The sequence below is a fragment of the Heteronotia binoei genome, chromosome 5, assembly GCF_032191835.1.
Source record: "Heteronotia binoei isolate CCM8104 ecotype False Entrance Well chromosome 5, APGP_CSIRO_Hbin_v1, whole genome shotgun sequence".
Taxonomy (NCBI): Eukaryota; Metazoa; Chordata; class Lepidosauria; order Squamata; family Gekkonidae; genus Heteronotia; species Heteronotia binoei.
This window is the reverse complement of record NC_083227.1, coordinates 84,904,212-84,920,434: the sequence shown is the minus strand read 5'-3', so window position 1 is coordinate 84,920,434 and position 16,223 is coordinate 84,904,212. Positions and strand designations below refer to the sequence as shown.

The 16,223-nt window shown below is 42.1% G+C and overlaps 1 protein-coding gene across 3 annotated transcripts in view; it reads left to right on the top strand.

Moving 5' to 3' along the window:
* Positions 1-16,223, top strand: part of FLNB (filamin B) — a 120,904-nt gene that overhangs the window by 46,739 nt on the left and 57,942 nt on the right. For all 3 annotated transcript variants that reach the window (XM_060239724.1, XM_060239726.1, XM_060239725.1), the window contains exons 2-8: positions 2,668-2,916; positions 4,786-4,883; positions 7,064-7,211; positions 8,673-8,791; positions 9,524-9,601; positions 13,782-13,944; positions 15,639-15,836. In XM_060239724.1, the coding sequence (XP_060095707.1) occupies positions 2,668-2,916; positions 4,786-4,883; positions 7,064-7,211; positions 8,673-8,791; positions 9,524-9,601; positions 13,782-13,944; positions 15,639-15,836 (1,053 nt within the window). The remainder of the gene's footprint in view (positions 1-2,667; positions 2,917-4,785; positions 4,884-7,063; positions 7,212-8,672; positions 8,792-9,523; positions 9,602-13,781; positions 13,945-15,638; positions 15,837-16,223) is intronic.

Genomic DNA, 16,223 nt, shown 5'->3' with positions numbered 1-16,223 from the left:
TGGTGGGACATCTCTGCCTTGCAACCTCTACAGAAAGGTAACAGATTCCACAGGGCACAGGTGTTCTCAGGCAGAGAGTTCCACCAGGCGGGGGCCAGGGCTTAAAAGGCCCTATCCGTAGTTGAGGACAGCTGAACCTCTCAGAGGCCAGGGGCCACCAGAAGGTTCTTGTTGCTAGAGTGTAATGCTCTTCCAGGGGCGTACTGGGAGAGGTGTTCTGAAGGTATGTAGATCCCTAATTTCTAGGAGCCCTAAACGTTAAAACCAGATCTGGTGCTCCACTGGAAGCCAGGGCAGCTCATGCAGCACTGGTTGAATGTGTGCAATCACAACAGTTCCCCGTAAGGACCCAGATGGATGCATTCTGGATCAGTTGGAACTTCCAGGTCATGCGCAAGGGTATGCCTGCATAGACCAAATTACAGTAGTCTGTCTTGGAGATGACTATTATATGGATTACCCTGGCTAGGTTAGAGTGAGACTGGTAAGGAGCCAGTTGCTTAATCTGGTGCAGTTGGAGAAATGCCAGCTTGGCAACTTTTGCAACCTGGGCCTCCACACAATCTTGCTGACTGTTTGAGCAGCTAGTGTATTGTCTTGGGTGGTTCAGGGGTGGCTGGTGATCAGTCAGGAGTTAAACAATGCCTGGCAAGTACATGGGTTCTAAGCGGTTCTCATCTTGCTTAGGAAAAGTTGGTTATAAAGCCACTCTAAACTTTGCTGGAGTGAACTGGATTTTGCTGTGGGTTAAGAGTGTTGATACAAACTATTTGAATGAAACTTGTACATGGTTGCTATGTAAATTCTATTGTCTTCTAGGTATCTTTAGCTTACTATCTCAATAGATATTATAACATTGCACACATTTTACTTGTTCTTATTAACAAACTTGGATGGAAACTAATTCAGCTTGTCAACATATCATTTTAGTGAAAATGGTGAGATTCATTTATCTAAAAAAAGGTAGTCCCCTGTGCAAGCACCAGTCGTTGCCGACTCTGGGGTGATGTTGCTTTCACAATGTTTTCGCGGCAGACTTTTTATGGGGTGGTTTGCCATTGCCTTCCCCAGTCTACACTGTCCCCCAGCAAGCTGGGTACTCATGTTACCGATCTTGGAAGGATGGAAGGCTGAGTCAACCTGAGCTGGCTAACCAGCTTCCGCCAGGATCGAACTCAGGTCGTGAGCAGAGAGTTCAGACTGCAGTACTACACCTTTACCACTCTGCGCCACAGGGCTCTTTCATTTATCTATGTACAACACCAAAGTGTCTAGGGCTATCTTTGATCTATCAAACTGAGGAATTTCTAGTTTACCAGTAGTGGAATATCTAACACTTCAGTGATAAAAGGACAAAATACTTGTCATAAGAAGGGTAGACTTATCGTATAGATGTGAATGCAGTGCATAAAATAGGGCCCAGATAGAATACAAGGGAAACTGCAGCCATCTGTAAAAGCAGATTTTTGTTGTCAAATGGAAGTTTCTACCTCTTATAATTTGTGTGCCAGCCATGTTGAATGCTTAATAACATGGGAGACTTCAAATGTCCTAGTTTGTTTCAGTCTATACTTTGTGACAGCAAACCTCATTAACTGATCATGAAACAGTTACACATAGAAAGGTGGGCAAAGTACCAAGCAGCTTAAACAATCATTGCTAAGAATGAATGAGTGAAGAGCTGTCAACCTTTTTAGATGTCTGCTAAAAAGTGGGCATAGCTGGCCACCAGTTATCACTACTGCAGCTATCTAGTGAAACTTCACAAACAAATTGTGTTAACTTAAGCCTAGCAAAAGGCTTTGGATTCATGTACTGGGGAAGATACATGCTGTTCATTTTCATCAAGATGATGGCTATCTCACGTGTTCAATAAGTTCAACGAAACTGTTTTTGAGCAGGAATGCACAGGAACAGAGTTCCAGCTTACTTGGTGCCAGGGGGTGTGGCCTAATTTGCAAATGAGTCCCTGCTGTCTTTTTCTGCAAAAAAAGCCCCATGAAAAGCAATGGCAACATCAGGGGATTTGGCCTAATATGTAAGCGAAGCCCTGCAGTTCTGTGCAATTTACTTAAGTAAAAGGGGCTGTGGTTTGGTGGCGAAGCATCTGCTTTGTATGCAGAAGGTCTCATGTTAAACTCCTAGCATCTCCAGTTAAAAGGATGATTTAGTGGGAGATACAATGCACCTCTGCCTGAGACCCTGGAGGAGCCAACTGCCAGCCTGAGTAGACGGTATTGACTAGGGATGGCCAAACTTGCTTAATGAAATGCCACATAGAATAAATGCCAGATGTTTGAGAGCCACAAGATATGAACATCAGTTGTTTGAGAGAGGGAGGAAGGAGAATAGATGGGGCGGGGAGGTGGAAAGAAAGCAACTTTAAATACATTCTCCAAGATGCCAGCTAGCTTGACTTGGAGAGGTGATTTAAAGAGAGAAATGCCTTTTCCAAACCAGCTGACGGGGCAGTGGGGGCTCCAAGAGCCACACAATATGTGTGAAAGAGCCACATGTGGCTCCTGAGCAGCAACTTGGCCATCCCTGGTATTGACCAAGATGGACCAAAGTTCTGATTTACTATAAGCCAGCTTCATGTGTGTAAAGTTTATCTTACTAGATGTGTTATTTTACACTTTAACCTCCTGATTGTGTTTTTTTCCCCAGATAGTAAAGCTATCGTTGATGGTAACTTGAAACTAATCCTAGGGCTAGTATGGACTCTTATCCTGCATTATTCAATCTCTATGCCTGTGTGGGAAGATGAAGGAGATGATGATGCCAAGAAACAGACTCCAAAGCAGAGATTATTAGGCTGGATTCAGAACAAAATCCCCTACTTGCCGATAACTAACTTTAATCAAAACTGGCAGGATGGCAAAGCACTGGGTGCCCTTGTTGATAGCTGTGCTCCAGGTGAGTCGTCTATATCCATATTACCGTTCTTTTCAAATAACACTATTTAGTGGCTTTGCATTGAAAGCTAGCAGCATAAGAAGCTGCCCATAAGGTCACAAGCAGGCTGAAGAGATTTTAGTGAAATATATTGAGAGAATCCATATTTAAACATTGCTGGAGGGGACTATAGGTTATAATGCATCACCATTGCTCCTAAGCGATCATAGAAAGATTGCTAAATATCTAATTGTATTACTACACATTTATTATTGAACAACTGATTTTCAACTCCAGGAAGTATTGCATAGGTGTTTGAAATACTAGAGAAATACTACAGAAAAATGCAACATCATTGTGCTTCTGATAACACAGCTGTTGCATCACACTGGCTAACAGCACTGTTGCACCCAAGTGAATAGAGATCATTGATGTAAACTTTCATCTTCCTGTAGTTGGAGTTTTGTAATTTAGGAGTCCACTATTAAGCCCTGTAATAAATCTATTTTTAAAAATCACCATTGTAAAACTTTATGTTGGAGTTTGACATCTTCAGAGTTTCGTATTGCTTGGTCCTTCCAATTTTTAATGTCTAGACTTAATTAGGAAAAGAACTCCCTGCTATGCTTCTTGGGCCTCGAATTATCTCTTGCTAGGATATATTTGAGCAAATAGACCTTTTATTAGAAAAAAGATTTCTTGGGTGGCAGAACTGAGTGCTGGAGCCCAGCAGTTGATGCAGTCTAGTAAGTAGTTAGCAGGGATGTCAAATGTCCAGCCTGTGGGCCAAAACTAGCCCACCCAGAGCTTTAATCAGGCCTGTGGGGCTGTTTTCTCCCCTTCCTCTCCCTCTTATCCTCACCCTTTGAAGTGCCCAGGCTGCCGAAGTTCCCTTTTCTTTCTGTCTTGTCCTGGCTGGCTGCAGCAGGAAACAAAGCTGCAAAGAAAATGTGGAGTGTGTTTTTCATTAAGGTCTCTGTACCCAGATAGATAGGGCCCAGAGACCTTGATGGAAAATCCATTCCGCCTTTTCCTTGCAACTTTGTGTTGCAACATGCTTCAATAGAGTAGAGCTAAGTTTCACTTTTCAGAGTCCCTGTAGCCAGCTGAAGCTCATGCTTCCTGGAGCTGTGCCCTTTCAAATAAAGGGTTGGTGCTTTGAGCCAGCTTGTCTCTGCTCAATGTGCCTGAGAACTGGTGCCTAGTGAGTACTCTAACCTGGGAATGCACAGCCAAAGGGAGATATTACACTGGAAAGCAATTGCCAATCTGACTCCCGGGGGTGTGAGATAAGCTTGCAATGCCATTTCATTGTTTTCCCAGGCTCAAAGCATTTTATATTTTTAGTTTCTGCGGTGATCCTTGTGCTTTTTCTTGATGTTTTCTTGCCAAACCCCACCATTCCCCCACTTTTCCCTTTTGTATGTTGTAAGAGTTTTAAGCATGTTCATATTTTAAGTTAAAACATAATATCTTTGTGCGTGTCTGTGTCCTTTGTAAAGTTTATATCTCAGCTACTTCACATTACGTTTTATGACACACATAACCTGGCTCACAAAGTCCCATTTGTGTCAAACCCAGCCCTCCTAACAAAGGAATTTGACACCTCCGAGTCTGCATTGGCCTTGGCTGTTTCATCTGTGAAATGTCCTGCTTGTACTCAGCACAGTTCAGCAGCCTTTAGAACTTCTATCATTCAGGAAGAAACACATTCTAAACTAGGAAGTACTCAATTGACTATTTGCTGTGGCTGTTGGTCTTTAACTTCACTGCAGTGGAGGTGTACTTCTGTATTTCTTCTGAATGGGTATGGGTAGAATGACCAGTTAGTGTTCACCTTGGCCAAATGTGAAATGTAGTATATCTTAAATATGAGGATTCTTGCCTTAGGTCTCTGCCCAGACTGGGAAGCCTGGGACCCAAAGAAGCCTGTTGATAATGCTCGTGAAGCCATGCAACAAGCAGATGACTGGCTGGGTGTGCCTCAGGTAAGGAGAAGTGGACTTAATGTCTCAACAAAAATGTACTTCTACATTATACTTTATTCTGAGCTTTGCTGGTGGTTTGACGCTCAAAGGATCTGCTCTTTGTTGGCTGTAGAAATGTAAAATTAAAGCTGCATGTTGATTCTAGAACAACACAGTTAGTTCTTTGGCCCTTTCAGCCTAGCTTTTTGAAAGAGAAACTAAATTATCCACTGAAGTATGAAAATCATGGAATATGATCCTTGCTAGGCCAGTTGGGCAGGGGAATACTTTGCCAAGTAGTGAGGCTATTGTGGCAAGTTGATAGAACATAGCATATTGCTCATTGTGGGCCACTTGGATTCAGCTGTACTTCCTAGCAACAAGTAAGAACAGCACTGCTAGTTGTACTTAAGAGTTTTTGAAGTATGACTTCTTGGCACCAGTGGTGTGCAGGTGCTATACTGATGATCTCTCCTTGCTTAGAGGGCTTAGACTAGTGTGTGTATTAATCATCGTGAGTGCCGCTGAAAGCAGTCTCTCTGGGATATAGCGTTATTGTGTATGTTTAGAAAATATGCATCCTGGCTTTCTAGTACAAATGTGATATTAGAGTTCATTGTACAAAACGATGAGTTGTATCCTACCATCTATTTCTACTGACTTCTTCCTATTTGCTGTGATGCTGTTTGTAAACAAGGGGATGCTGACCCCCCTCAAAACAAATTTCAGGGGGCGCAGTGAGCTGCAGCAGGAGGGGGGGGAGTTGGGGAACTCCTTCACAAGATGGCACACCATTTGCAGATCTTCAAGGATACAAACCAATAAGTACAAGAAAGTAGAATTAAACCCATAAAACAAGTTAAGACATTGGACTGCAGAAACACAAATGTAGCAGCCAATAAATACTAGAGCACCAAATTAAATATCACTGAGTACAATAGGCAGCATGGTTTAAAACCTGTTGCTTTCCCCGAAAGCCCTGCAGAACAGTGCTTTTGGCCTTTAACAGACCAGATGTAAAACTAGACTAATTCTTCCACATCCCTCCCAGCAAAGCTTGCATTCTGAACTACATTTTTATCCTATCCTTGCAAAGTTCTGGGTGGCAAATTTGGCCATTCCCCCCAGTGAAGGCTGCCAGTGGAGTCATATGGAGACTGAATACATGACTGTGTTTCCTGTGAAGCATGAGTATGGGGCTCAAGGACTGCTTTTACTGATATGAACTTGCACATGCTTTGAGATCTGAGACTGGTGTAACAGCTCTTCATTTTTAATGTAGGCAAGGCTGAGTACATATGATTAAGCTTTTTATGGTGGAGTGCAGAAATTTAGAATTCCCTTGGGGAAATTAGTAGAACACAGTCTTTTCTGAATATATTTAGTGCAACTACCTTAAGTGATGGTCTGTTGGAAATATGTACCAGCAAAACTTCCTGAGTCATCCTGCTGAGAGGCTTTAGTAGCTTTTTGTAGGCTGTCTTTAATAACATGTATAAAGTTTAAAGTTTCATAGGGCTGAGTCCTATCAAATGTGGAATCAAGGAGCTCACCAACAGATCTGTTTCCCCCTAGAAAAACTGAGGAGATATGGTCAGGAGATCCTTCAGAATGCAGTGGGATACATGGGTCTAGTGAGAACTGGCACAAGCTGCTCTCTTCCTTGCATAAGCTCTTCAATTCACACATTTTCATAAGAGGGAAGCAATGACGACTACTTCTGCCCTCTCAAGCTACAGTTCCTGTGTAGTACCCTGCTAGGTTTGGTGCTGCTCTGACCCTCAGGAACAGCTTTTGACCACATGTTGATTCCTTGTGTCAAGTCATACCAGTGGTCAATCTCAACTACTCTGATGGGTAGCTATTTTCCAGAGTGTCTGCCTAAAAAGGAACTTTCCCCCCTCACTTGGTACTTGAAGTTCTTTGACTGGAAGTGCTTCAGAATGAATCTTGAATGTTCTGTTTATAAAGCACTTACTAAGACTCAGTGGCACAGGAGACTACAGGGAGGTTTGTTCCACAATCTCATTCAGTTTGTGGGCACCTACTTGTAGTGCTGTAGCAGCCCTCTCCCTCCATGCTCATAAGGAAGCTAGGCTTGTAAAAATGGTCAGTGTTTAAGAGAGCAATCTAATTCTGCTGTGTGAGAATGTGGTGACTGCCACTTCTGGTTAATTTGTGCTGTAATTGATGTTGGTCAGGTCATCACTCCTGAAGAAATTATTCACCCTGATGTGGATGAACACTCTGTAATGACGTACCTGTCCCAGTTTCCTAAAGCAAAATTGAAACCAGGTGCTCCTCTGAAGCCTAAACTTAATCCAAAGAAGGCAAGAGCATATGGCAGAGGTAAGGTCTAGAATGCTGTTCTCACTTTTAGCGGTTGAGTAAATTCACACCTGTTGTGTGAAGACCAGTTGATTCTTGTTTATTTAAATCCTGTTTGTAGACAAACTTCCAAGTTCTATTGTATTCATTTGGTATGGTGCCAAGATTCAGAAATATGTGAAAATAGTTCAAAAGCCGCTCCTACTTTTCATGCGAATTTCCAAACTCTTGGAGAACCAGTTCAGCAAGCCTGCTATCAAATGTTGTCCTGGACCGTATTTGAGTGGTCTAATTGTCTGTCTTCCTTCCCAGCCTTTCAGAGGGAGATTTCAGTCTGTTATCTGAAGGTGTAGGTCAGTTATTGACTTTGTGTAAATCTTTCTTAGAGTTGGGTGGGTCTAGTGCTGCCAAGAGTGGGAAAAGAAGGAACTGTACATTTGTGCCTATGCTAACATGTTGATAGCATATTTTTTTCAAAGGCACAAGTGCCACAATTACATAAACCATTTTGATTGAATGTAATTATGGACATTGTTAAACACTTCTCTTGAAATAAGTTTTCCCCTTTTTAATCTCTCCTGGGAATACTTGCCAAGCATGTAGTATGGGTTCATTGTCCCATGGCATTGTGGGGTGACTGTTAGTCCTGTAGTTTATTGAACTCCAGTGCGGGGCATTCTGGGTTCTTCCAGTGTCTACAAGAATAAACAATCCAGTGCTTTGCTCTGAGCTTTGGTTTTATAGAATTGTGGAAAACAGTGCTCTGTAGAAGTACAATGTAAGATGGTTCACTAGAGGGATCATAAATAGTGCATCCTGAGGTAGAGGCAAGGGAGCCCAAGACAGTTGAATGCTGAGATAAAGCATGTATTGTATATATGGAAATTAATCTGTTAATCCAGACTAGAGTATTAGTGTACTGTTAAGTACTTAATACAACATTTCTGTCAATACTTACCAATGCTGCTTGTTTTAGGACAGTGTAAAAGTCACTAGTGTCACTTCACCTGGGGTAGTGCTTGGTACCACATGTGTTTCAATAGTGAAAAGTAGTATTTGAAGATGAGGGAAAGGGGTCATCATGTTCTAGGCATGTGATACTAAATTTTGTAGAGATTAAGAAATACTTCTTGGAATGTGGAACTCTGGAAAGGTGATATGTTCTGGACTGGCAGGCGTACTTCATACAGCCTGTAAAACTATGGTATATTACAACAGCATGTGGTAGTTGCTGGCTTGGGTCTATATGGCATTCAGACACAATGGCTGAAAGGTAAGAAACAGAATATTTCTGAATGTCCTGGTGGCTAATAGTGGGTAGTTATTGCTCTAATGACTTGTTGATGACTTTAAGCACAAGATTAGGTGAAGCTGAATGCTCAGAACCCCTTAAAGTAATGAGTGTTTCAGTGAGGGATAGCAAACACTGACTTGTATACTTGTTATACCCAGCATTGTTCTTGTACAACTTTATTTTTGCAGGGATTGAACCACATGGAAATATGGTGAAACAGCCTGCCATCTTCACTGTGGACACAATCAGTGCTGGTCAGGGAGAAGTAATGGTCTTTGTAGAAGATCCAGAAGGAAACAGGGAAGAGGTGTGCATATCTAGAAATCTTGTTTGGAATTTATTGGCTATTTGTTATCTTTGTATGCATGTAATACTGTGCTCTTGGACAAGCAGATGAAGATTTGAGTTGGGTGCATTTCATCAGGCCTCAGGTGTAGCATTACAGTGATGGAATCCTGATGGGAAAGAATACTTGCTTTCCCAGCCATACTAGGGCTATAGAAGTTGAGAATTGATTAGGAGACTTGCCTATTTTTAAGACTAGTTCATAAGGTAGTATTACTGAATATATCCTCAGAAGTCAAACTGACTTGTGTGAGAAGGGGTCATAGCATACTCCTTCCCATGCAAGCATTGCTTCAGAATAGGTACTACTACATTGGGAAGGAGCTGTCAGATGTTGCTTCCCACATGATCTCTATGGATGGATATTTTTATAGTGATTTGCAAAAGATGCATCCTTTATTGGTCCCCATATTTCTAAGGCAACTTAAGCTTAAATGGCAACTATGTAAACTTGGCAAACAAAACTTTTGGTAAGCTTCTAGAGTTTGTCCTAGTGGAGGAGATACAACTTAAGGCTCGTCTTCTTGGGCAGTTGCTGTAATGGTTTGAAAATCCAAATGAAAGAAGGTGAGATGAAGTACATGCTACTGGGCAGGGCAGGGTTTAAAACAGAATTTTTTCCATAACATACCTACAACTTTAATCTCTGAGGTGCATGGTTGAAACACTGGTCTAATTGTCACTTTTTCATTAGGCCAAAGTGACTCCTGAAAATGATAAAAACAAGACTTATGCTGTGCAGTATGTGCCAAAAGTTACAGGACCTCACAAGGTAAGAAGCTGAGAATTTCCAGAAATGGAGTCTTAATTGTCAAGTGCACTTGTCTAAGTACATTGATTGCATTATCTTGAACTGAATTGTCCAGTGTAATAGGTTTACTTAGATTTGCTGGCTTCCTTCTGCTCCATTTTTAATAGCATATTCTCTTTCAATCTCAGAACATTGATTTATCTACTGGTCCCTGATTGAGGAAATGATTTGGTGGTATGATAACCTCTTTACAGTTTCAATGTAATGTTTGTTCTACTGAATTTCCTTCTGACATACAAGGTTTTGTTTTCCAAGCAGTTTAGTGCAAAAGAAGTCAAGAAATGTGGATTGCTTTGTTTTCCCCTGTCCTATGTGATATAACCTAGTAATTTTAGTAGTGCTCTTAAGCGGACTGAGAGAAAGTAATTTTATCTCTTCACAAAAGATTGAGTTCTGTAGACTTAAATGTAACCTAGATGTTGAAGCAAGATGTTTCTGTCAAGGAGCTTTCAAACTGCTTGCCCCAGTTTATGGAGCTGAAGCACATTCTTGTAGCTATTATAAGACTGCTGGATACATGGCCACTGATTTAAGAGGAATCCATACTTTTCTCTTTGAGGCTGCTACAGTTATTCTGTAATAACAGACTGAGCCTCACAAATACCCACTTGTATTCACTTTAAAAGTGCCACTCTGTCCATGTGTTGGATATTAGGACGTGCAATTTGGGTTTTGGAAACACCGAGTAATGCTATATTTGGAATTGTGAATAATTTTGAATGTGAATTTAATTGTTTCTGGATATTTGGGATCAATATATCTGATTCTCAAGATGGCCTCATCTGTAAATACTTAAATTCAGAGACTGGGCCATGCATAGACAAGACAGATCTTTCTACAAACTTGAGAAAAACCCTTGGTTTGCAGAAAAATATGAAACCATAAAAACATTAGCACATTAACCCCTCTAATGGTAGAAGCCATGCCTGTACTAATAAATGCCTCAGTGGCTGTTGCTAGACAATTGGCAGTATTGACAGCCTTTGGGCTTTGATGCTTGCAGTGAAAGGTAAGAGGATAGGGGCAGGCCCCAGCAGCTGTCACCATGATACATTCTACCACATGACCTGACCAGGCCTGACTGCTTGCTGCTGTTTAACAGCAGCCACCCCATGAAAACCAGCATAGTATGATGGTTAGAGTTTCAGAATAGAATCTAGGAGACCCAGATTCAAATCCCCACTCTGTCATGGAAGTTCACTAGGTCATCTTGGGATATTCATGCGCTCTCAGCCTAACCTACCCCACAGGGTAGGACAGGAGAGCTAGGTAAGCTGCTTTGGTTCCACATGGGAAGGAAGGTGGTGTGTGTATATATATATATATATATATATATATAAAAAATATGAAATAAGGTTTAAAATGCAGGTGAAGATGGGAGGCAGCTTTGTTGGGGGGTGGCAGGGAAAGCTGAGGATATGAGGGCTGCCAGGAGGAAGGGAAGAGTAGTATGGGGAAGGGAATACAGAGGAAAGTAAGGTGCCCCCCCCCCAAAAAAACCTTATGTGTTCCTCATTATGCACCTTGGCCAAACTAGTGGTTGGCACTGCAGTGCTGGGTCAGACTTTTTCCAGGGAAAGGCTGCCAGAAAGGGAAGGAGAAAAAACTGAAGATAGGAGGCAGATAATGTTGTTCGTTAGTTGGTGGGAAGGAGAGAAGCAGAAAGGCTTTGGAGCTTTCAGAGAAGGAAACATAGTAGTGGGTGAGGGATGAGATGCCCTCTGCATGTCCTTGTGTATCATCTGCTTTTGGTTCCTAATATTCAGAGTCCCTTTGAAGACAGGCTAGGCAGTTTGCAAGAGGAGGAAAGTGAAACATGTTTCTCAGTTTGGCGTGGCATCTTGAGAAAGGAAACAAAGGTTCCCCAGATTGCCTGACACCAAGGGTGGTAGGACAAAGAGTTGTCATGGTTCTGACAAGGGAGGGGAAAAAGGGGTGAGAATAAAGCCTAAGAACCATGTCACTGATCACTTATGAAATCCTGAAGCAATAGGGTTGCTGGATTTCCAGTGACTGGCAGGGGATGGGGAGTGGACTTTCTGGGAGCAGAGAGTCTTTTCTGATATTTTAGCGACATTCCCAATGTGATTTCCAATTGACCCAGAAATGATATAGGCACATTAGGAAAATCTGGTTTTTGGACAAAATCTCTCTAGTAGAATTAGCTTCTAACTGTAGAGCTTTTGTCCCAAAACCAGAGCATAGCCCTGACATGCCAATGTCACTTCCAGGTTACATTAAAGTAACCTTGGGGATGTCACTAAAATATCAGGTGAGATTCCTTTTTTGTTGTTGTTGTAAGCCCCCCCCCCCAGCCTGCTGATCAGCGGTGGAGAAGTGGGGCCTGGGAGCAGGGGACTTCCACCCCTACTAGTCATCTGGCAACCCTATGAAGCAAGCAGAGATACCAGATTGGTCCTTTCCAATTGAAAGGCAGGCATAGCAACTTGTAACTCTCTTTCTGTCCCCGATCATTTGCTGTGGTTCAGTGCCTTGCATGCTGAAGCAGTTTGTGTTCCTGTCTATGTGCTTCACCCTACATTTGACTACCCCTTAGTATGCACTAGTGATAGAATACCTTAACTAGATGATTAATAGGGAATATTTAGGCTCCTTTGAGGGGATATAGCCAGCATAAGGATCAGATTTGTTATATAGATATGTATAGAGATTTAGACAACAGATTTTTTCCCTGTATCTATGACTTTCATTTTTGAGTCTGATGAAGTAGAATCAGATACTGCTTTTGGGGGAGAGCCTGCCAACAGTGTGAAGTGTAGGCATAATTCAGAAAGTTGTTGCATGGGAAGGGCTGCAGGAAACATAGGGCTTCCATGAGATGCCCTTTGAGTAAGAGAATGGCATACTTCTGTCCACAGTACAGAGTATGCTATGCTTCAGTCACTGTCACTGCCTGTTATCCCTTCCCTTCTTTACCTGCTTCTCCATGATTGTATACACTCAAGCAACTGTTCTGTGCCCAGTGCTGTTGGGGTAGCTCCAACCCACCACTTTCTGCTGCTGCAGTCTGCCTGCCAGTGCTACCTAGGATATTTGCCCTCTCCCTAGCACCTGCTGTCCTCTTCCCCACTGTTCCATTCCCACTGCTGTCATGGTAGCATTTTCAGTGTTAATAGTTCGTGCCCAGGTTGCAGTCATTTTCTTAATGTCTGGCAATAACAGCAGTTGCTGTGTGCATTTGCCACATGTTCTCAACTCTTTGGTATTGGCATAGGCACCAGGAAAGGGGTAGATGGCTGAAGAGAATATTGTAAAAAGCAGTTTTCCTTCATGTGTGCGTGTGCGTGTTTTGCAAAAATTGGGGAATGGCTATTCTATTACCTTTAATGGAGTTCTGAATATTCAGAAATTCTGGATTTGTTAAATTCCAAAGGGTCTGAATTCAAAATCCATGTCCAGATTTTAGTGGCAGTGCATATCCCTAATGGATACAACATGTTAAATGGACAAGATATATTAAAGAATAGCCGCTACTGTCCAGCTGCTTTTTATGAATCTCATGCTGTGCTGTTGAGATAGTCATTGGTGTTGTGAATTTCTCCCAAGATTTGTTACTTGTTTGGAGGGGGAGGTTAGAACTGGCCATGGTGGTGTGAGGGCAGGAGATGCACTCATGCATCTGGAAATAGAGGTTTGGATTGTGTGCAGTGTAAGCAGAGTTGTGTCAGAGGAAGTGAACTTCCCTGTTTCCTGTGTATTCTGTGTCTCCCAAATTGGACACCTGTAAATCAACAGACCTGAAAGAACATAATGAAGAGCAAGTAAGGCATTTGCAGCGCTTGGGCATGGAGGGGTGTGACACATCTCCCTTCCCTCCTCTTCAGAAAGAAATGTGATGCTGTTGGAGGTGCTGCTGTTAGAATGGCATCTTGGGTCCAAGCCATGGAAACGAAGTGTCTTGACATATAAAATATGTATATTCACTTTTACATTGTGGCTGCTGCACTTGACGTTTCCAGGCCTATATTGTGTACAGAGACTTCTCTTTCTAGGAGCTTTAGTTGTTTTAAATTGAGAATCTTGTAAGTGAATTCAGTTTCATGAATTCTGTTCATGGACCCATTGCAGAGTGACCACTGAACTTGTGAAACTAGCTTTAACAATGTTACTGCATTTCTAGGTTACAGTTCTGTTTGCTGGTCAGCACATTTCAAAGAGTCCTTTCGAAGTACATGTTGACAAAGCCCAGGGTGATGCTAGTAAAGTAACAGCAAAAGGGCCAGGCCTTGAAGCAACAGGAAATATAGCCAACAAACCTACTTATTTTGAAATCTACACAGCAGGTAAGAGACTGAAGATCTATATGGGTTTGCACTATAAACTCCAGTACAACTGTGTAGCTGTAGAATACTGGTTTCTCATTTTTTCTCTCAAGAGTCCATGTTTCTGTAAAATTCTGTGGAAAGAAATATTTTCTGAGTACCTAGAAGAGCAAGGGAGTTCATGGTATTCCACAGATTGGATCCAGCCACCCATAGGTACAAAGATTCTTTCCTTGTCTCCCCCGCCCCCTGCCCAATTTCTGAATGGACACTTGATGTTAGGGTCCCTGGGACCCATGTGGACTAATTGTTATGTGGATCTGTGGAGGTGCCACTGAAGGAGCAGTGGCAAAAGACCTGTGAGTATCAACACAGTTACTTGCACCGATGGTTCTTGGTAGTCACTAGCTGTGTCTGCTTGCGCTCTAGGATTATTCTCATGGCTACATCTTTCCTTTCTCCATACAAGTTAACAGAATGAATACTGTTCTGTTGACCTCGTGTGAGAATAAATTGCCATTGTGGAAACTGAGGTAGGAGTTTACTGCTCCACATCCACTGTGGGGTACATGCAAATATAGTGCCCAGTTATATTACTTCTGTTCCAGATTGTTGCTCCATGTGACCCTTACTTCCATCTCACTGACTTCACCAAAAGCCCATAATGAAGACAGGAAGAAACAGAGCCACGGGTGCAGGAATTAGGATTATTATTTCACTGAAACTTCAGGAAAAAACGTTTCTTGGATCAAAAAATGATGGGGAAAGACATCATGCAAAATCTAATTTTGAAATACCTTCCCACTTAAAGCGTCTCCAGTACACATACAACATAATTACCCTTTTTGGAATTGTCTGTTTGACATCGGGTCTTGTCTCTTAGCTAATGTTAACTCCAGTTAGTATTAGAAATCGCAGTACTGGACTGAGTCTGTAGCAGTTGAACCTTGGAGATGAGCAGACATCTGAATTTACGGTCTCCTTTGTTTGTTAAATCAACATATCATGGAATTTATCAGTGTGGGAGGCTCAGTCATTATATTGCGAATTGCTTCAACCCTTCAGGACAAGAAAACTGATAAGCACCAACTTAGCTTAGCTTAAGGTTTTCTATAATAAGCAGTTTTGAGGAAGGGGAGCTTGTTATTCAAGGACAACTCATGTTTTCATGACCTGGGTGAGATGTTTATGGGCCTCAACTGTGTGGACCTCTGTAACTCTTAGAAATTCTTTTCAAGGAAAGCTAAGCCAAAACTTTGCATATATGCAAGGTTGGTGGGGTGAACTTTATAGGAACTAGTGCTGTCACTGAATTTGGCAATGTAGACTTCTGTCTTCTCTCCCTTGCCTTACACAGTGCATGTTGCCTCTTAGACCTGTACACACATGACAGTAAACTTTCATATCCTGCATGTATAAACTTTCATATCCTGCAATGTGTGTTCGCTTAAAAAGTAGGGACAGCTGTCTGTGAACCTTTAAAAATGTTTTCAGCCATGCAAGTGCTGAATATAATGTAAGAATTGACACATGTATAAGCTGCACATAGATTGTACATCCATTAACTGTAACATGTAAACAGGGACTTAAATTGATGTTACTGCTTTCCATTTGTTTGCTTCTGTTCCGCAATGGCTAGGATGAGAAATGGAGACACAGGTCCCCTGCAGTTAAACTCACTGAGTTGGCCTGACTGTGTCTTTGCTGTCTTGTAGGAGCTGGTGTTGGTGACATCGGTGTAGATGTGGAGGATCCTCAGGGGAAGAGTGCAGTGGAAGTGATGGTGGAGGACAAAGGCAATCAAGTCTACCGCTGTGTATACAAGCCTTTGCAAGCTGGTCCTCATGCTGTCAGAGTGGTGTTTGCTGGAGAGCAGGTTCCAAGAAGCCCTTGGAATGTTCTCATTGGTGAAGGTATGTGATCAGGACAGATTTGTACCTGCTTCTCATATTACTGAGTTGAAAGACTATATACTTTTCAAAAAGTGCAAGGGATCATCTAGCAGCCAGTCAAGCAATAGAACTGCTGTAGCTTAAATGCAAAGTAGGTACTAACTGGGCTTGGTTTGTCTGCCATCCTAAATGGCCATATTTCTCTTTTTTGAGACTTCTAGAGGTCAACTTTTTCTTGCAATCTTTTAAAAGCAACTATATTCACCTTATTTTGTATCACAGCTCTTTTCTCTTCCTCCTTTACTGACACTTGGCTTTCTATTCCATCCTTGCTTGCTCCTGGGCTTTCAGACCTCTGCTCACCTCTCCTGAGCTACTCTCAATTTGTGGGATGTTGGACTTCACTGC